Source organism: Cyprinus carpio, chromosome A9 (genome assembly GCF_018340385.1).
Source record: "Cyprinus carpio isolate SPL01 chromosome A9, ASM1834038v1, whole genome shotgun sequence".
NCBI classification, from domain to species: Eukaryota; Metazoa; Chordata; class Actinopteri; order Cypriniformes; family Cyprinidae; genus Cyprinus; species Cyprinus carpio.
This window is the reverse complement of record NC_056580.1, coordinates 12,810,737-12,833,425: the sequence shown is the minus strand read 5'-3', so window position 1 is coordinate 12,833,425 and position 22,689 is coordinate 12,810,737. Positions and strand designations below refer to the sequence as shown.

The 22,689-nt window shown below is 35.3% G+C and overlaps 1 protein-coding gene across 6 annotated transcripts in view; it reads left to right on the top strand.

Annotated features, from left to right (window-relative positions):
• Positions 1-591: 591 nt before the first annotated feature.
• The window catches only part of LOC109066022 (LIM domain only protein 7-like), a 49,157-nt gene continuing 27,059 nt past the window's right edge, over positions 592-22,689 (top strand). For 2 of the 6 annotated variants that reach the window (XM_042763557.1, XM_042763553.1), the window contains exons 1-5: positions 603-886; positions 5,755-5,825; positions 8,410-8,479; positions 13,116-13,222; positions 21,858-21,888. In XM_042763557.1, the coding sequence (XP_042619491.1) occupies positions 818-886; positions 5,755-5,825; positions 8,410-8,479; positions 13,116-13,222; positions 21,858-21,888 (348 nt within the window). In that variant the 5' untranslated portion in view covers positions 603-817. Of the gene's footprint in view, positions 887-5,754; positions 5,826-8,409; positions 8,480-13,115; positions 13,223-21,857; positions 21,889-22,689 lie in introns of all 6 variants that reach the window. The other 4 variants (XM_042763559.1, XM_042763554.1, XM_042763555.1 and 1 more) reach the window with 4 other exon arrangements.

Genomic DNA, 22,689 nt, shown 5'->3' with positions numbered 1-22,689 from the left:
ACTTATAATACATGTCTCCTCATTGCTCAGTTGCAGCATTCAGTGGAGTGAATAATGACTGTTGCCCAGGGGAAATCAGGAAAGTGTTGCTTACATACTGTAGCTGTGATTTTTCTTTCCATCTTTTTTTTGGTATTTGGTATAACCATTTAATAAGTAGATAATGTACGGTCAGCTGGTTATTATTGCAAAATAAAGTTTTGATTGGGTCAGCATACCACTGGACTGTGGTATTTGTATTCTCACATATTTTTTTTTTTACATCATAACCAGCTGACCGAAATCTAGCCCTTATTTATTCACTACAGTAGTTACTTGTCCTACACAAGAAAAATCTAAATACTAAAACAGCAAAAAGTAAGTAGTCTATTTAAAGTATTTAACTTTAAAAGTCGCCAATCTTTGCTTGAGTACCATTTGATCTGCCTGTGTAGGCTACTTGTCAACACGTAATTAACTAAATCTACAGACTGTTTTTCCCCAAAGGAGTTTTATTGTGCCCTCCGCACCTGTACTGTAATCTGACAGTAGTTTAGGTGTGTATCTTGACGCACTAGGGGGCGTATAAGGTACACAAAGCAACTGAAGTTTCTAAGGAATAAAAGGACGAGGAGATGTAAGATTTTACGGCTGTTACAAGATCTTTGCTCGTTGACGTTCGAGAGAGTAATAGTTGTGATACTGGTAGTCGAATACAAAAAGCGTTTACCTTCTGACTTCAGTTTTTAAGAAAGCAGCAGAACAAAACTGTACGCGCGTCTTGCTCGCGTGTTTGCAGAGTAGACAGCCTCACCAAGAAGCGCACTTAAAGCCGTAGATGGAGTGGCGACCGCAGTCTGCAGTGGGTTATGAGGCCGCTTACTCAGAAGCTCAGAGATGGATTGAGGTAAGAAGTTCCACACCTGCTCTCATTTAGGTATAGATAGTTCAGGGAAATTACACTTAATGCTGCCAAATTATGAGGTAGCCAGAATGAAGAGGCACTGCTTCGATTCATTAACTCGTGCTGTATACACCCAGACCTGTTAAATTCATGAGAATTTGTAAAACCTGGCAAAAATATAACATTTGCAACATTGTAATAAGTAGGTATGTTTTGATGGTTATCATTAGTGTGTATGTTTATCTCATATTTCTAATAAGATCAGCTTCTTCTTTTGCTTTTCAGCTTTTTGACATTTACTTTTGCTAAAAGCTGCATTGGTAGGTTTTTTTGTCTTTACAGTAATTAAGTGTGTCGTTAAATAAATAAAGGTAACATTTAGTGTAACATTTCTCGTACCCTGTGACACTTTATATCACTGGCAAATTTGGTTTTGCTTGGATAGGCTATTTTTTAATTTTGATAATTTGTTTGTCTACTCTTTAATTTTGATCATTTGTTTAAATTAACAGATGTTAACTGTATATGTGTAATTGTGTGTGTGTGTGTGTGTGTTTAGTTGGATTAATATTTTGGCTATTGTAATCTTCCAGTCCACAATTAATGAACAAATTTGTGATTGTCAGGAGGACAGTAAAATGCATTGTTTAATCGTATCCTTTTGAAGCGATAGTTGACCCAAAATGTAAATTATGTCTTTTTATACTTCCTTTCATGTCGTTCCAAATCTGAATGACTTGAATCCTACATCGGGACACAAAAGGACATGTACTGTAAAATGTCGGAACCCATCACTTTTGGTTCCCATGAACTTTTATTGTATCATTTTGTCCATACAATGGAAGTCAGTGGAACCAACATTTTTAGTTACCAACATTGTCAAAATATCTTCTTTTGTGTTCCACAGAAGAAACAAAGTCATACAATTTGAAATGATGGAAAGTAAATTATGACATTTTTGAGTGGAGTATCCTTTAAAGAACTCAAAAAAGTAAAGCTCACTGTGGAAAGTAGTCCTGCAACTATTTTCACATGCTTTTTCACACGCTTTACTCGGTTTATTCCTCTAAACCCTCTGGAACGCTCTTAGTCTAGGGCACAAGTTATTAGGACTTTCCTATCCTTGTGAATTCCCTTCTCAGCGGGAGATGGCAGGGCCAGAGCACTGGCTGTAACTGAACAAATATTGTTCTTAATTCATGAGGGGTGAATCTGAATGCTTTCAGTGTGACATCAGTCTCTCACACATGCACACTGGTTCATTGTCACAGGCAGTGGACCTTGGCATGGCAGTTTCAGCCCCGGGCCGATTGCTCCCCTGCAGAGGAAGGTGATGTGCCGTTTAGCGTCCGATCTGCATGTCTATGGGTAGTCAGGCATGAGGGCGCACTGAGCAGTGCTGGAGTCTGAGTGTTTGAGTGTGTAGGGTGTTATGGTCAGCTGAATGATCTGGAGTATGTCACATGTGCTCATTCTTGCACCAGGCACCCGGTCTGTGGGCAGAGACATTCCTGTTTTTTCTCTGGGGTTCTCAGCTAGTTAAAGTCAAAGCTAAAATTAGCCATCCTTCTGAAGTTGCTTAATATATCTAAGAGTAGAAAGTTATCATTAGCCACTGTGGCTAAATCATTCTTGCAGTGAAATCTCATTAAGTACTTAGAAAGTAGTTTAAAGTACATTTATTATACATTTATAAGTGATATATTTAATCTTACTTCATATCACTGGTGATCATTGAATGGTTATTAATGTTGAGGTAAATGTGGGTCATCTAATTTGAAGTTAAAATTAAGTCAATCTTTTTGGGATGTTTTTGAAAATAAAAAGCATTTGTTTACAGATTTAAATGAAACATCTATTAGCCTAAAATGACCCCAGAGGTGTGTTGAGTATTTCCTCCCCAATGTTTCTTCATGTTCAGCAGACCCTGTTTGGTCAAAGGGATTAAAGCACTTTGGCACAATTAACTTTATGCAGCATTCCGTGTGTGCAAACAGCCTGGAATGCCTCATTTCTCCTTCATGAATGAACAATAGCTGTGCGCAGAAGTGCAGCTGAATAAAAATCATGTCTTACATCATCAAAACATTCTATTTAAATGAGTGTGGTCACAATGTGAGTTTAACGAACAACAGTTTGGGGGTGTTGGTAGTAGAATGTGTAATATGTGGGGGTAAGGATATGAAATGGTTTAATTTTTAACTGTTTATGTGTGTTTTTATTTTTAAAGGCAGCATTTATTTGATCAACAGTACAGTAAAACAATAATATAGTAAAATATTATTGAAAATTAAAATAACTATTTTATTTTTTAATATCTATTTTAATATACAGTACAGGTCAAAAGTTTGGAAACATTACTATTTTTAATGTTTTTGAAATATAGTAAAATATTATTGAAAATTAAAATAACTATTGGCAGCATAATATTTGAAATAATTACAACTTAAAATATTTGAAGTAAATTCCTGTGATGCAAAGCTGAATTTTTCAGCATCATTATATGTAACATCCAGTCTATCACATGATCATTTAATCATTCTAATATTCTGATTAGTGTTGGAAACAGTTCTGCTGTTAAAATTTGAAATTTTTTTAAAAAATCTATAATATATATAATAATAATATATTTTCTTTACTATCACTTTTTATCAGTTTAACACATCCTTGCTGAATAAAAGTATTGATTTTATTTAAAAATAATTACTGACCCCAAATTACTGACCAGTAGTGTATATGTTATTCCACAAAATATTTATATTTTAAAAACATAATAGCTTTTTTTTTTTTTTTTTTTTTACTTTTTATGGCACATGTTCTGAAAAATATTAATCAGCAGAACTTTGATAATGAATCATCATATCGGTAAAGCCATGTGATAATTTTCAGCTTTGCATCACAGAAATAAATGATAATTTAAAGTATAATACATTTAAAAACACATTTTAAATCGTAATAATATAAAATTACATTTTTTTTCATTGCATTGTATTTTTATATCTGAAATTTAGTGCTCAGAAAACATTTAAGAAGAAACTTCTTTCAAAAACATTAAAAATAGTAATGTTTCCAAACTTTTGACCTGTACTCTATTTAAAAATGTAATGTAGTCCAGTGATGACAGAGATACATTTTCAGTAGCCATTTTTCAGTGTCACATAATCATAAATAAAATCATTGCAATGTGCTAATTTAGTGCTCAGAAAACATTTCTTTTTATTGTCAATGTTGAAAACAGTTGTGCTGCTTTTTGCAGCCGTGATTTTAATGGATTCTTGCTGAATAAGTAATTCTTATTTAAATAAATCTATTTTTCCTTTTACAATACCATATTCTATTACATTTAATAAGTAGTACCTTCTTCCACCTTTAAATTATAGTGGATTACAACAATGCAAGATTATCAGGTAATGAGGACTCCCAAACTAAATTCAAACTTGCAGAGCATAGAGAGTCAGTGGATTTATTTATTCATTTGTTTGTTTATTTGAGTTTTAATTGTCTTTTCCTTTCCTTTTCTTCTTCTTCTTCTTCTTCTTCTTTTATTAATTAATTTATTTATTTTTGGTTATGTAAGTGATTTGTTCAAGCTCTCAAATTGTCCTTTACCTGCTACAGAGATATTTTTTAAAACAAAAAAAACTATCCTGGCCTTTACAATGACAAGAACAGCAGGGGTCAGGATTGCATGTCATTTACTGCACCATGCTGTGTGCATGTGCTCCATATGATTAACTTCTTGTCTCTTCACAATCCATATCTGTGAGGGTTTGTAATGGTTAAATTAATCTGAATGTAATATTATTTAATATTATGTATTCATAATGGACCATTTTGGCCATATTAGAAGATTATGTTATTAGTTATCTAGACTTTGAAAGATTTAGATCATGACAGGGCATACAAAATTTCTGTTTAAATGATCTACCTTCAGTTTGTAATTTGCAGTCTAACTCGATCTAGTATGAGGATAGTATTTGTCCACACATTATTTTTGTCCTTGTTTTGTTCAGCAGACATAGAAAGTGCCCTTTGAAATTCTGCTTCTAAAAGAGAACAATTGCGGTTCAAATCTCTCAGTCAATACTGATCTCAACATAACCAGTGTCCTTTTACATGTAATGCTCTCCACACCCTCTGAATTCATGCCATGTTCCTGAGCGACAGCCGAGTAAAAGCAGCTTAAGAGTGTGCTATTCTGAACAACAGACTTCATGTTATTGATAAGTGGTTACAGTTAATTGACATATCAAGATTTCTGTATGGCCTGATTTTTATTTTTTATTTTTTTCTTAGCTGAGTTTCTTAAATGTGATGTTTTCTAGACCAGTAGCATATTATAACATACTTAAATCATTACGAACAATGATCTTGTCTCATGAAAGCTAAATGAGCAACTCTGTTTTTACTGGCATTCAAACTTGGAAATTGAAAACATTTGTATTTGCAAAAAGGGCTTTACTCATAGATCATGTTATATGAGGTGTAGAGCAACAGGGCTCACATTGTAACGGTGTAGTCTGAGGGTATAAACACAACATAAATGCTTTCCTGTGTGTGAGGAAAAACAATGGGCTGTCTGCCCTCTGTGTCTTGCAGGAGTAGCTTGAGATCATTGGAAAGGCATGAAACTGTGTGTAGAACTGTGACATTCCTCCAGATACTCTTGTTCTCTGTGGTTTGGCCGCTGGGCTCCAACCCTGATTTCTGAGTAACTCACGATTCTCCAAAAGAGGCTGTGTTGTTGTACTGGTGTGCTAGTCTCTTGGACTTGAAGCTTGGAAGAACAACTTTCCTCTCCTTTCCCTAGACATCCTAAACTTCCCACTCACTGGTTCTTAGTGCTTCCTGTGTTTGTCCTCGTCTCGCAGGCAGTCACTAAGAAGAAGTTTTGGAACAGTAATTTCCGGAGTTCTCTGGAAAATGGACTTCTGTTGTGCGAGTAAGTAAAGCTGTTTTTACTTGTACTTCTCTAATTTTGTTTTACTGTTTTTGTTGCTTAATGTATGACAAGGTTTCTGCTATGACTTTGTGTCTATACCTTTTATAATTGCGTTTAATAATAACTATTGCATAACTCCTTTGTGCATACAGGGACAGTTAACCCAAAAATACAAAATCTGTTTTCATTTTCTCATCCTCATGTTGTTCCAAACCTATATGATTTCTTTCTTCTGTTGAACAAAATATATGTGCATATATGTAAAAGTCATATTTGTATATGTTGTTGTTTTGGTTTAGTTTAATTGTTCTGGGAAAATATGTTTGTATATGTGTAAGTGTCATCTATGAAGCTGTTATATTATATTGGTTTATATCATTTGTCATGTGTTGGAAATGCATGCCTAAATCCAATATGGTGACATTTCAGTAACACCTCTGTGTTTGTTTGCCTTTTTGGACTTTGTTGACTTTTAGTTAAAAACTAATGGTGTTTGTGTATTCTTCAAAATATCTTGTGTTTTATAGAAGAAAACATTCATATGGATTTGGACCTTAATTTTTGGATTTGGGCTTTTGAACTATCCAACCCATGCAAAATCTGTCAACATTTTGCTTTGTTGGTTGTTGTACAGTTCTGCGATTCAGAAATGAAATGTCTGCTGAGTGGCACTAAAAGGTTAAAGCTGTATCGCGTTTTAAAGTAATATGCCTTCTAGACTCAACCCAACCCTAAAACTAATCAATAGTGATAATAAATCGCGTTGTGATGTAAAAACAAGCCAACCCAACCCTAAAACTAATCAATAGTGATAATAAATTTATTTTGCATTACTTGTGTTTCATGGAGCTCATACTCCACATCGCAAGTGCAATGCTGTACCAGGGAAGTTACAGAGCAAGTTTACTATGTCAGAAAAGCCAAACGTATGGAGATTTAAATCTCAAAATAAATTTGTTTGCAATTCATGCACTGAGATTGAGGTCATAACATAGTAATGTCCAAAGAATGAGTGAAAATTAACCTTTATTATTGATTATATGATTGCGAATCTTCCCCTGTAATCATAATTTGTATGAAAAGGAATAAAAATTGTTGTTGTTTTACTGCAGCTAGTGTTCACTTCAGCTGAATGTATAGGTAAGGTGCTTTTTTTTTTTTAACTTGCAAAAATGTAGGTTGAGGCACATTTTTCCCTAGAGCTTACTGTATGTTGGACTTATCCCTTTAACTACTTTTCTATTATGCACTGTAACAATATTTTACCTGTTGGCTAAAATGTGATGCAAGCTAACCTGAACATTTTCATTTGGAATTTGCATCTAAGCTGTGTGTCATTTAAAAGCATTATGCATTATGTCATGCAGCTATATTTAAAACACATAATTTGTACCCAGCTGCCACAGTCAGAATCTGTTCCATCCCAGGAAGCATTAGTAAGCCCAGCAGAGGAAAACAACATGGATGGCAGAGCATTTAAAAGGACAGCTGGAAAGAGGTGATCCATAGTGCCAGCTACTCTAACCGGGTTCAGAAACCTGAGCAGGGCAGAGTGCAGGCACACTGGGAGTGGCGGCACTCAGGCCTCTTCTACACCCTCTTCTGGGTCGGTGGACTGGGTGTGACATGCTGCAAGCTCAGGGATTTCAGCATATTTCTGAACCTGACTGGATGGTTCTGGGGCAGTGCGTGGGCCGGTCTGACAAGTTGGTGTCAGTCGAGTGACTCAGCAGACTAATTACCACAGTCCAGTGTAGAATCTCACTGTCCTGCTCCTGCACTCTCATGCTGCTTTCTTACAGTCTGTACTAAGATATCAGCTTTGCCTTTTCCACATGAGCAGACAAAGGCACACATTACCTGAGGATACTGTCACTCTGGATCTCACATCTAAACAAAGACTCCTGTGAAACTACCCCTGGGGTCGGCACAACAAAGTCTTGACTTGAAATTAAAGAGTGTACAAATGCTCCATAGATGTGTGAACAAGTTTTTCAGTGTGGCTGTGCAGGATACACATTTTTAGTGTTTAAAGATCACAAACAGAGAAGATATTGCCAATATTGTTTAGAAAAATTATAGCTCTGTTATTTCCTTAAATAGTTCACCTATAAATGTAAATTCTGTCATCATTTACTCACCCTCATGTCATTCCAAACCTGTATGAAAGAACGTCAAGTTATTTTACGTCACTAAATGAGAGAAGATACACTGTGTGATTCAGTTCATTAAAATGTTAATGGCTGCCTCTCCCTTTATTACACATAACCAAAACTGCCAGAAATCAGGTTTCTCACATGGTATATTTCATGCTCATCACTCCTTGTTAGCTAATAGCTGCACACCTTTGATTGTGCAATTTAATGTTCAATGTTTAAACCAGTTTTTCCACACAAAACTAGACTTACTTAGAGGCTACTGACTGATGTCTGTTTCCACAGAGAGTTGTTTGTATTTTCTTCAGGGCATTAGATGGCTTTGTAAACTGAAGCCAGATGGTCAGAATTAAAGGAAGCCATAAACTGGCAACCGGCACACGATACAGTTTTTTGTGTTGACTTTTGTTCTGTTTTTCTCTTTCTAGTCTGATCAACAAGATCAGGCCCGGTGTCATCAAGAAACTAAACAGATTAGCCACACCTATTGCTGGCCTGGTAAGTTTGTTATTATTATTATTTGTACTTTGACATGCATATATTATTTAAGATGTAGTATTCCACCTTGGCTAAGAACCTTAACTCTTACAAAGAAGTTTGAATGATTTACTAAATGGTTTACCTGTACAAGGGTCTTAAGTGTGAATTGCACAGGGTTGATCATTTACTTATATTCGGTATTTAATAAGAATCATTTGCCACCATACAGTATTTTCAAACAGTAAGCACTGTGATTTTTTCCATTATTAACAATCCATATGCATGTGGAGAAGAGTAGCTGGATTATCCAGTTGTATAACAACTTGGATAAAAACCTAAAAAAAAAAAAAAAATCTTTTTGTGGACTTTTTAATTCAAGAGCATAGACAAGTGGCATATAGGCGTGATTTAAGCTGTTTTTATTGAAGCTGTTTTGGTCTAATCTATGCAAAACATTATCATTTATTTCCCATTGCCCTTTAAAACTCTTGACACAGGTAAACTTAGATAAGCATCTGCATGTCCAACAGCATCACAGCGGCGTTTCCATAAAACAATTCCAACCCCAAAACCTACCGAGCACAGCCTAAACTCACAATTGTGGCCTCACATGGCAAGGGCTAAGCAAAGGCATGCAAAGAAAAACACATAGTTTGGAGTATATTTTAGTTTTGCTGAATACTGCTGAGCCTGTAAAGTTTGTTTGTAAGAGAGAGCTGTTCCTGAGCAACCAGCAAACCGTAAGATGCAAAAGAACACAATGCAGCTATGTTTATGACCGATGAAAGATATTTTTCCACAGAATGAAAGGCTCATTCAAGGCTCTGAAATCTTACCAGCACCATTATTGTTCCTTCTGGCTGCTTTGCTTTTGTTCGACACAGTTTCATTCTAATACAGAGGTTTTAGATTTTGTTAGATCAAGGCTCATTAGTGCAGGAGCGGAAATCTCTGGTTTTGTGGACTGTGTAGTGACTCTGGCTTTGGATCACTAAACTCTACTCAGGGTTTGGCTGTGGCTGATCCCTGGATCACTTTCCCATAGTTCCATCAAACTCGGAGCCATGGTTTACGCTTGTGTTTCTCTGGATAGCTGATCCTCCTTTTAACAATTTGAAGAGAGGAAGCCTACACTTGTGTGGCACACTGGTCGGCCACATTAGAAATGACATTCTGGCAGAGCTTTGGCCTGAGGTTTAGCAGAGAGATGACTCCTCAGAGCATAGCCCTTCATAAACCCCCCATAACTGAGCTGGATGGATATATTTGCAACGGGCCTCACCACTGTGAAACGAGAATTGGCAGAGCTGATTATCTTGAATGGAATTTTCCACAGGCCACCAGGCTTGTTTGGTTTTTTTTCAACGGGCCTCACCACTGTGAAACGAGAACTTTTATTAAACCCATAATGTGTAAGGCTTGTGCAACTGGCACATTATTTCATATTCTCCATAATAGCTTTTTTACTGAAAAGGACAATTGTTTTACATATGAGAACTTGATCAGTTTATGTGCATACGACAGAATGTTTGTTTGCTGGCAATTTTTAGTTTAATGTGAGATTTTTATATATTCTGGTTTACTGTTTAGTGGAAGTTTCATGTTTGATATTGGTATTTGATGTCTGCTGAAAAGCAAACAATTTTGAATGTACACGACACCTTGAAATTCCTACATTCATAATCAAATCAACCAACCAGCAGTCGCAATACAAAAGTGTTTTTGACCTTAGGAGGCTTGATGGGTTGAGCGTGGTAGAAGACTAGTTAGATATGCAGGAGCTAAGCCATTTAAGGGCCTTATAGGTAAGTAATAATAGAGGATTGTAATCACTGACTGTAAAAGGAATATGATCATATTTTCTTGACCTGGTAATTTCTGACAGGATTATGTGTTTTTGCTTTATTGTTTGTTATTGTTTTTGTTTTATTGTTTATGTTTTGTTTTGGTTTTATTTATTAATATTGATGAATTTTTATTTGCGAAATTAATGAATGTTAAAACTTGCTTAGGTGAATTATAGTAGTTTTTTTTATTTTTACTTATTTACATGCAATACATTTTTTTTTTCTTTTCCAAATTCCTTTTCATTAAAACATTCACATACATGCATGTATTCTATTTATTTATAATTAGTAATACTCTATATGTTAAGCATAAACTTTTAAATCAATGTACAGTAATTTGTATTTTACTATTTGTTTTTTACAACGTTTTTTTAGGGGACAAAAGTTGTTGTAGAAGTGTTGTATAATATAGTTGGGACTGAACCTGTAACTGTTGTGTTGTGTGAAATCTAATAACTAAACTTAAATTTAATACATTTGAAGTATTCTGCTGTGGCAAGATGATATTGTTATAGGAAGAGGTATCTGACACGCTTAGCCAGAGATTATGTCACTGTCCTGAAGCTGTCTGTGCAAAATTATTTACACATATTTATGGTTTGATTAATGTGTCCTGTTTACAAATTGTAGGTCATTTTAAATTCCCAGTAAAGGTTAAACATGTAAGAGTTTGTTTGTTCCTAGCCACCTGCTCCAAGACATTTAGCATTCAGGTATTCAGGTAAACAGGTGACTAGTGGAATTTTTCATATCTTAGATATTTTGCAAAAGTTTAGATTAAAGGTTAAAGGGATACTTCGCCTTCGGTTGCTGGTCCCCATTGACTCCTCATTGACGATCCCCGGATCATTTCAGAAAGCTAACAGCTATAACACCAGCATTAAAAACTTTTTTAAATAAGTTGAGCTCAAAACTCACTTTCAGTCAGCAGCGAGTGATTGAAATAACTTGATCCAATGTGGATTACAATCACCATACAAGGCAGAAATATTTTTAAGAGATGCAAAAGACTATGCACACTAGGCATTAACGTTACCATAGTAAACATGGTAAATGTGATCACTTGAAGAAATCAGATGTCAGCTTCTTATTCTTATTATATCACAATTGTGTATTTATTTAGTTACATATTTTATCTGTCATAAGTCTCGTCTTGAGAGTTTAGCTCTGCGTAGTCTGTCATAAAAATATAATAATGTTTTTTGTTCGGGAGCTTTTATACAAATATAGAAATGATCAATATTTCTAAATGTGATGTATATAGGATACTGTGAATACAAATGAACAGAAACAGACTCGACTAAATAAGCAGGATATGTTCATAACGCTTTATTTTTGTGTGACTAATTTTCAATCCTGATAAATTAATTTGTTATCATCAGTGTATCACTTAGGCCAATTATAGTAAAACATTGATGCTTTTGGATTTAAATATTGAACAAAGCATGCAAACAAACGGCCGCTTTTATCGTGTTCGTTTTGTGATCGCGCTAGTTCCAGTGACTTATTTCTTATTAGTTTTCTGATAAGTTCTGTTTGTTGGTGAAATGATGGGTTTGCATGACGTTGTTCCAGAGAGGCATGTAAAGGGCGGGTTTTAGTGAAGCACAGAAGAGCTTCTGGCCCGACGGTGGAAACGCAGTGCTGTAGCACCGCGGACCTGTAGCACCGAGGCCATTAGCCCCACCCGGCCCGTTTAAAGCACTGGCTCGCACTGGCCCGACAGTGGAAAAGCAGCTAATGGGCTAAGGAGGACTATCCCTTTAAGGACACTGATCAAGCTGTTGGAGTGTGAAAATTTGTTTGAGGGACAGAACGCTGAGAGACATCTTGTTGACATCCATTTTCTGTGCACTGCATTTCAGAAAGACGTATTTGTCACCTTTAAACACAGATGAAACGTAGTTCAGGGTGAGACCTTTGACCTTATGCCTCAGGATTTAACAGTTTAAGCAAAGATGTGATTCAGAAGTGGAACTCCTCATTGCCTTCTGCTAATAAGCATGTTTGCTGTTTAAATATAGACCAGAGCACCCTGTGATTATTTTAGAGCAAGCGGGAAAGCAGGACAGGGTGGGCTGCATGCTCTGAACATGTCTTCCAGATGGTTGATCAAATCTAATTGAATTGATGTCATAACACGACACCAGTGCCATGATAGTCTGCATTCATCAACATACCGGATGTGTATGTGAATGCACACACACGATCTTAAGGTTCCTTTATGTTTAAGCATTTCCCTACCCACCCACCAAGTGATTTAACACATGCCTAGGGGAAATAGTTTGTCGTTTCAGTCACCTGTGTTTCATGGCAACCCCGTCTCCAAAATAATCCACCGCCCTGAAGATTCCTCAAATATTCTTCTGAGCGATTTGACTGTTGGTTTCTGGGTGTGAAAAGGGAGCGTATGCTTGAGTTTATATGTTTGTGCACTTGTAGGTATGTGTCTGGGTTAGTCTAGAGCGAGTGAAAGGGAGAGTGTGTGTGTGTGTGTGTGCGTGTGTGCTGTACATGTGTGGGGGAGGGGACTAGTGAAGTTGACACTCTCTGTTATGTTTTTGCACCGCCCCGAAGCCAAACTCCTGCTCTCACAGGTACTGTCACAGGTCAATCAGTGACGTTCCTGCCTTCATTCTTTGCTCTTGTGGTGTCACTTTTTATTTGCCACCTGCCCTCTTTCATCTCCTCCCACTGCTTCAGCTCACTGGACTTTGGATGCAATGATTTCTGGACTGTGTGTGCCAAAGAGTTCCCATATGACTGCTGTCTAACTCACAAGGTGGACACATATTCTCTGTCGACAGGACAACATCAACCTCTTCTTAAAAGCCTGTGCAAAGCTTGGACTAAAAGAGGCTCAGCTTTTCCACCCAGGAGACCTGCAAGACTTATCCACACGTGTGACTGTCAAGTAAGTTTTGGTTTCCTTAACTTTTCTCAATGTTCACCATTGTAAAAATAGCAGTGGTTTAGCTGTAACAGAATGTGTCCAACCACTGTTTATGGCTCACTGGATGGTGATTTTGGCAGATCTTATTGTCCTCTGGTCTCATATCCACATACTTTGTAAAACAGGCTTGTATTAGTAAGCCAGTTATTTAAATTCAACGTATAAGACTCCATGTGAATGGCTATTTTTAATACATTTATGGGATGTGTTGTGGTTGTTGACAGTAGCTTTATAACATTTATCATGCAATCATGCCCTGCTTGCATGAGCTTGTTTTGATTGTGAAAATGAATTGAATATTAAATGAAAGTCATGAATTAGATATGCCCTTTTGTCAAGTGAAAAAAAAAGTTAGAGAAGAGTCAATAAATGAAACAGAGCAGAGGTGAGTTGCAATGAAACTATAATCTGATCTTAAAACAGCAGAATCACCCTCATCAGTGAAGCATAAACTCTCACTATCGCTGAAACAGAAGCTGACAATTGGCTTGTGTATGTGTAAATCCGAGATGAAGAAAGATTAAGGGCTTTCTGCATGTGTTTGCTGAGGGTGAATTTGCCACTCGCAGGCGTTTATGTCATCTGCTAGCTGTAATCATGCTATATTATTATAGTTTCAGTGTTTTGGCTCAGCCCATACCTGTGACCAGGGTGGAAAAACATGGCATGTTGATCAACCTGTTCATATTCTCACAGGTGTGTCTTGTAGGTTTACGTCATGAGATCTGTCAGTCCAGCTCTAACATGTTCATCACCGCAATAGCACTTTGATATTTGCAAATAAAACCACTAAGAAGTGGTTATCATTATATTTTACAAGTCACTTAAATGAACTAGAACATTTGTTATTCAGGTTCAACAATTCACAAAAAAAATGATTTTGTCATCATTTACTTACCCTCATCTCATTCCAAACCTGACATTGTCTTCTATTGAACAAAAAAAGAAGTAATTTTGAATAATGTGCTGGTTGCAGTTTCAATGAATGGGAACTAAAGCTTTCAAGTTTCAAAAACGAAAGTAGAAGGACCGTAAAAGTATAATAAAATGTAGTTTGCTTGACTTGTGCGCTATTTTCCAAGTCTTCTGGAGTTACACGAGAGCTGTGACTAACAGATCGGTCATTCACTGACAATCTTCTCCATCGGTGGATTGTTAACCAGATAATTGAGTCAGTGAGTTGAACTTGAAAACTGGATCAGTTCAAAGTAAATGAATCAATAAGACCGCTTTTATGACCTGATTCAGTAAAATGATTCATTTATGAATTGGGAAGCACTACTACTCCACTACTACTAAGCGCTTATGAAAAATCATGAAACTGGCAAGGAGAATGTCGAATGTCAAGTTTTTAAATGAATAATAACTTAAGTTTGGTCTGTTTCTCACACAAGCTTATAATATGACCTCTTTGATTAATTTTGGTATTTTTATCACACAAGCTTATTATTTGATTTATGGTATTTTTTTTTTTTTGTTTTTTTTTTGTCATTTTGGAGCTTGGCAGCTTCAGATCTCATACACTTTAATGAGTTTTAAAAAAGAGATGTAACGATATTCTTCAAAAATTCAAGTTATGTATTTTTTTAAGGAAGAATAAACTCTCGAGTTTGGACCAACAAGAACATTTTTGGGTGAACTATCCTTTTAGTGGACTGTCTGCAATTGATTTTAATCGTGTTCTTTTGTTTTCTTAGGGTTGATTCCGTGAACTGCTTCATTTGACTAAGGTGTGTTCAGCTCTGGCTTGAACTAGTACAGCACCAATAATTTGTTGGTGTGTTTTGGACCATTGTGACCTATCAAAGCTATATCACGTCACATACAAATTAGTAATGATTCAAATATGTAAAATCAACCTGGCCATATTGATAAGACTGCTTTGAATATGGAAAGGGAGGGCTGGTTGTTTCTATCTATGCTGTCATTGTTAACTCAGCTAAAGTGACTGCACCGTCAGACACTGAGATTAAACAAAGCGAGCCTCACTGCATGACGGTTACCATGCCACACCCTCACTGCCATGGCAACCGTACAGAGACTCTGATTAAACAGTTCTCATCCAATCCCTATAGGCTATAATTATAATCACTCACTCCACTTGTACATGTCTGAGGGGTTGTGTTTGTGGGTATGTGTGAGCATGAAGTGAGGGTTTATCTGTGCCCAATGAAAGGCATTAGTCGGAAGTGTTCCAGGGTGTCCTAATTTTAGAATTGAAAAGTCACTTTTTAACACTAGATGTAGTTCAGCAGTGATATGATTCCTGACTGTTATTTTTTATAGTTTGTTTTCTCATCCTTCAAGAACATGTTTGTGTTTACAGTACGTTTTGGCTTGTATTCTCTGTTGCGGGTATGTGTAGGTCGTGTAGTTTGCATATACTAACTGTAACCCATTCAAGCATTAGATTATACCTGCTCAGCACTGTCCAGTAGTGATATTTGGTAAAATATTTTGCCAAAACTTTCTAGCAAATGGCATGCAACTTTGCAGCCTATTCTCCTGTTAAGTCTGACATCACGTGTCACCGCTTCTGTGTCCAAACACTCTATCAGATACCACGAGAAAACAACAAAAGGTGCTAATATACACTCACAATGCGATATAATACTACCAAAAAATATATAATCCTAACCTTTAACTCCATACCGAAATCCCAGATAGTCAGACAATGAAAATATAAATAAAAATAAATAAATTTAAAAAAAAAATGATTTGTGTTTGGGACGCTGTGAGCATGGAGACTGTAGTATACACGTTAAGTCTGAAAACGTTTAGCTTAAATGTTTAATATAAATAAACCGTGCTTATAAACGGCTGCTGAGGTAGTATTCTCAAGTGAAGCGAGTTGAGGCTTGGACCCGGAAACAGCGCTTCTTACATCACCACTTAACAACCGAATTGCTGATAGGCTTGAGATAAGCAGGGCCTGCATTCATTATTACTCATTAGTCCATGAAAAGCAAGTGTCTCAGAGAGGGAAGCAACTCCAGGTCATCCGTCCCTCGGGCAGCCTCTTCCAGCACAACAGCTGCTCATTTCATGGCCCGTTTATGTCTGCTAATAAACATGATCAATGTTTACTTACTAATACTACTTATTTACTTGTATATATACTACCAATCAAAAGTTTGGGGTTAGTTTATGTATATAAAATTATAAATTAATAAAATATTATTTATTTTATTGTATTTTTAAATGCTGTGGAAATGTGAACAAAAAGTTTGTTATTCATTTGAATATTCAAAATTATTTAAATGAATTATGCAATTTACACCAGTCACCAGTGTTGTATAATTGTATAATTTGTTTTAAAAAAATGCCAACATCCCCTTGTTTAGTACCAATTCGATTTGAATTAGTTTTTATATATAATTTCAGTTTTTCTTTTAATTTTAGTTCAAATGTTAGCAATTTTGTTATTATTTGTGATTTTTATTAGTTTTTTTTAAATAGATTTTTATACATTTTTATTTCAGTTTTTTTTGTTTTGCTTAAAATAAATGTTAGTTTTTAATATTTTATTTCAGTTGACTTTTTTATTTTATTTCAAGTAACATTTATTTCATTTCAAGTTCTTTTTCTTGAACTGTATTCCAGAATTCTGGAATACAGTTTTCAAGTCCAGCATACGTAAGTGGGATTTTCATGACTGCTGTTGTCCAGGTACTGGTGGCAGATTCGTTTTTTATTAGTGCTGTGTAAATGTAGGATGTATTGAACATACTTCTTTATAAATATTCTCATAAATACAGGATTGAAAATTTGACATGGAATGGGTAAGACATTTGATGGTAAATGACAGCTAATACTAGTAGGGGTTTCAGAAGATTTCATTACTTGTCACTGTGTGAACTTTGTCTCTGTGTTTTGTTATTGTCTTATCCAGTGAAAGTATTGCCATGTTACTAGCGATTACATAAAGTTAATGATAAAGAATCTCTTCCTGCATTCCAGTAGTTTATAGAGTTGTGCATTTTAGTGATTTAGAGCATTGATAAAACCTCACTTTTTGATTTGAGACAGTGTTAATAATTATGGACAATCATCAGTTATTGATTTCACGAGGAGTCATACATAGCTCCAAATAAGAGAGCCAAATTAATCATAAAAGAAATGTGATCACAAATGCTCTGGCTTCATGTCATTCTGTATCTGTTTAAGAAGTTTTACAGCAGTTATACAGTATGGCATTAAAAATATTGTTTTTATTAACAGCCGATATCATCATCTCATGCTCCAGCGCCGAACTGATTCCCAGAAAAAAACACTTCTCTTCTCTTAGTACATGCAGATGGTTTGCTTGAGGTTGGCTGCTGGATATTTTTAGCTGTATTTAAGTGGAAAATTACTGCAAAATGGATATGCTGAATGTTATCTTATTAGATTTAAATATACTACCATTCAAAAGTTCAGGGTCAGTATTATTTTTGTTAAGTAAAAAATTCATACTTTTATTCAGCAAGACTGAAAATGACAGTAAAGACATTCATAATGTTGCAAAAGATTTCGATTTCAAATAATTCTGTTCTTTTGCCACTTTAATTAATCGAAACAAGCCTGGAAAAAAATCCAAAATGTTAAGCAGCACAGCTGATTTCTAAAGGATCATGTGATACTGAAGACTGAAGTAAGGGCTGCTGAAAAACTGACATCACAGGAATAAATTCGATTTTAAAATATATTGAAATAGATACTTATTTTAAATTATAATAACATTTCACAGTATTACTGCATTTTCTGTCAAATAAATGCAGCCTTGGTGAGCATAGAAGACTTCTTTAAAAAACATTAAAAAAAAAAAAATAGTATACCATCCCCAAAGACTTACATGGTATTATAAGTCCATTATACCAGTAAAGAAGTACTATTGGTGCACTGTTGCATGCTGAAAGTGTAAAAGATCCACTTTTGAGTCACAGTGTTGTGCACTGTAATATAAGATTTTCATTCTAAGAGTTGTGGGAGAATGAATATGTTATTTTCTCAATGGCGTGTGGCACTGGATGGCATCAGCGGTGTCCATGACAGGGACACTGGTACATTGTGAATTGCTCAATTGTCCACACGGACAAACAAGAGCTGCGTTTGCTCGATACGCTCATATAGTCAAAATTAACAAGAGCTGCGTTTGCTCGATACGATTAGCTGGTGATTCTGAGAATGTATCAAGTCTTAAATCAATCACAGCTGATGCCTCCGTTGAAATGTTTGTGTTGTATCATAGGGCTGTGAGGGAAGACTTCATAAAAATGTAAAGACACAAAAAAATGATTGATGCAATCTGACATGACTCATTATTAGCATTTTTTCATAAAACAAAGAACATTCTTTACCCGCTGAATGTTACTGAACTGGGCTGTGAGGTCTTAATATCCTATAGCTATGCACACACACCCATTAGTATAAGACTTTTTAAATAATGTGTGCTGATGTGTCATGAACCGGCCAGACCATTTTCGCTGCGTCATTTTATTGCATTGCCCAAAAGGGACTGGCAGGTCTTTACCAGAATTTTATGGACATGAATCATTTCATATTTAAGACGGATGTTTGCCTTGAAAATTCCAGAAATATGCCTTGGAAATTGTGTAACTGAAGGCTGACTTTTTCGGTGTGTAAGTATTTTAGATTATGCGTAGGCAATATTCTTTCTCTATTATAGACCATTCTGCTTTTTCCCCTCACAACATCTGTATGAGCCTCTGTGGTTTGGACATTGTTTAGAGTGAAACAGCTTAGTACCATTTAGAAACTTCCATTGTGTTCTACTTTGAAGTGACACAATAATCACACATACAGAAATGGTTTGGTTTTTAGAGAGAGACACATCCTTATTGTCATTGTGACTTTCCCACGGACTAGTACAGCATTTGTTATGACTTTATCTTCAGGCCCTAAAACTGTCAGAAAAGAACAGCTTCTGGAAATGTAGCTTAGATTCCAAGTTCATTACACACAAATATTACAGAATGCAGCAGGCTAATCTTGTCTTTTGTGAGAATGTAACAGTGCAAACATTATATTCTTACAAACGGTCAGTTCTTTTTTTCTTTTCTTTTTTGGCCTTGGGAACAGACGGTTGATTATAAGCAATTTGACGCAGTCTTGTACTTGTTTAGACACATTAGTTTAAAGCATTTAAAGTCTGTAGTGTGAAGAGAGACCCCATTGATACCTTTTGTCTTCTGATTATGTCTGACAGTGTTTTGAAAAATGAGCTGTTGCAATTGGAATGTTCCAGCCACAGTTCTCTTACTAAATGATGGAGAATTAAGAGTTGCAACAGCGACTGTTAAACACCAGTGCACTTTTCGTTTTTCTTTCTTTTTTTTTTTTTTTTTTTTTACATAACCCAATGTTAACAACTTAAAGGGGTAGTTCACAAAAAAAAGAAAGAAAAAGAAAAAAAAAGGCAATATTTAAAGTGAAATTCTAATAATATACTGGCCACTCTTTTCAATATGATGAATTAGAACAGAGGCTGTCAAGCCCCAAAATAATTTTTAAAAAGTACCATAAAAGTATTAGAAAAGTGGTCCATATATTCATGTGCTTTATTTGGATATCTTGCGAAGCCATAACTACATATTATAACTTTTTGTGAAAGAGAATTTTCATTTTTGTTTTTCTTTCTCTTTAATAAGATTGGATCAGAAATGCTGATTTTGCTGAGTTAACTTTTTCTTTCAAGATCAGTGCCTTCACAATAGGATAATGTCTTATATATATATATTTTTTACACAAAGGATTTGCTGATAAATAAATGCCTCATATTCACGAGTGAATGGCTGATCACATGAAACCAAAATACACCCTTGAGGTTCCCAAAATAATCTATCTTTTCCCACCCCAACAAAGAGTTCTTTGACTTTTTCAGGGCTCATAAATTATCAAAGCTTTTAAGGCAGAATGATCTTGACATTTTTTCCAGCAGCTTTGTAAATGTGGACTTTGTTCCGATGTCAGACACATACCTCTTTCCCCCTCTTACGACTTTTATTGGAGCAATAAATTGTTGTTATCGGGAGCAGTGAACGCCTTTATTCATTGAGTTGAACATGTCATACAGGTTCACCAGCTTGAAAATCACACAGGTCGCTGACTAGCATAGTCGCTCTCCAACCTCTCAGCTGTTGAACTCTGTATAGCTGGCATCATGGCTGTCACAGCTAAAAATGCATTGTATTCACTTTGAAAGTGTATTGTTAGTACTGTAAGAATGTCCTCTAGATATTGTGTCATTAGAGACTGTAAGGATGGTATGTTCCTACAGTGCAGGTGCTCCCAGTGTCATTCTGGGCACTTTAATTACTAAACTACACCATCCAGACATGTGCTTCTGTACAATTGTATTACCTATATCTCTAGGGAAATGGCTGTTATTTTATGTTTTATCTTAATTTTATTTTATGTTCAGTTAAGCCATAAAAGCTGCAGGGAAAAATTTAAATGTCTGTAGCCTATAGCCTTAGTTTAACATGTGTCTAAGAAAATGTTTTCAAAAGTCCGTAAAATATCATTCTCAAACTTACTCTAGAACATTGTAAATCTGAAGACTTAGTAACAACCATCCGTGATTCGAAATTATAGCCTAATAAAACTATAATTTGCTAGCCTGTTTCACTTCCTCACACACTGGCGGTCAAATGTTTAAAATAATTAAGACTTTTTATTTATTCATTTATTTTTTGAAAAAAGGCTAAATTTGTTTGATCAAAAATGCAGTAACAAATATTAATGCTATGTAATATTACACTTAAAATAGTTTTTTTTTTTTTAACATTCTAAAATGTAGGCTAATTTATTTCTGTAATGCAAAGCTGAATTTTCAGGTTGTTTGTTTGTTTGTTTGTTTGTTTGTTTGTTTGTTTGTTTTTAATATATAAATAATTTTGTGATAAGTATAAATATCTTTACTGTAAATGAATTTAAAAGTTTTAATTTATATAGGCTATGTTTTTAATCTTACCCTAGACTGAATGGTAATGTATCATATTTTCTGCAAAAATATTGAGCAACACAACTGTTTTCAACATTGATAATAATCAGAAATGTTTCTTGAGCAGCTAATCAGCATATTTGAATGTTTTCTGAAGGACCAATAGAAAGGCACCATTAAACCAGTGCACATTCTGCACTACATTCCAAGTATTGTGTTTATTATTGTCTTTATTAAAAAAAATATTTACTATTGATCATATACACAAGGAAAGACAAATTATAATGTAAAGAAGTATGCCAGTCATTCATTTTTTAGCCCCAGTCTGCCCCTGTACACAGTACATATACTGTGTCTTATCATTGTTTTATTGTTTGTTGCATGTTGAATTTCTGACATAAAACATACTGTCAATTTAGAGTGGAGATAGTGTTGGTAGAGCTGCTTGGCTGTTGTTCATCAGGTTGTTTGAGTGAACGTGTTTTCAGTGCGTATTCTTTATAGACCGGCTGGGAGCCGGCCTGATGGGATTGTGCTTTCACCTTCTAGCTCATTCACCAGGGCACACAGCGACCCAAAACATGCCCACTGTTTTTATTGTCTTTTCCCCAGGCTGTGAATGATTAACCAAACACCTCTTGTTCTCTACAGGCCCCAGGAGAGCAGCAGGAGGCTCAAAAATGTAAGTGCTAATGCTAAATTATCTGGGTTGATGTGAAATCATGTTTATCTCCTAATCTGCTCATTTGAAATATGTTGTGAGCTTTAGGAGTCTGGCTTCTTTCCTGCAGTGTCAAATAAAATGCTCCCATTGTGGTTTGTGGTTGTCTGTTGATCTCTTAAAGAAGCTGGGTAGCAGTACATCATAGTGACATTTCAAGAGGCTTTATCTAAAACTCTGCGCAAGACATCCCTCACCTCTCTAGAAAACAAATGTTGGTTAGATTTCAAGTGTTAAAATAAACTACTGTTCAAAAATTAAAGGTCAGTACAATTTTTTTTATTGTTTTTGATATACATCTCTTATGCTCAACAAGGTTGCATTTATTTGAACCAAAAATGTAATCTTTGAAATAAAATAGCTGTTTTCTATTTGAATATATTTTAAAATGTAATTTATCCCTGTGATAACAAAGCTGAATTTTCAGCATCATTACTCCAGTCTTCAGTGTTAAATGATCCTTCAGAAATCATTCAAATATTTATTATTATTATCACAGTTGAAAACAGTTGTGCTGCATTTTTTTAATATAAAAGAAGAACAGCATTTATTTGAAATAGATTTGTTTGTATCAATGTAGAAGGCTTCACTGTCACTTTTCATCATTAAAAAAACAACATAATAATCCCAAACCTTTGACATGTATAGTGTATATTCTTTCAAATTAGGACAAAAATATTTAAACACTTTTTGTGTGTGTGAAACATCAGTGAACTAACTTTATTCATGCATTAAAATGAACATTAGAGTGATTGGGGGGGG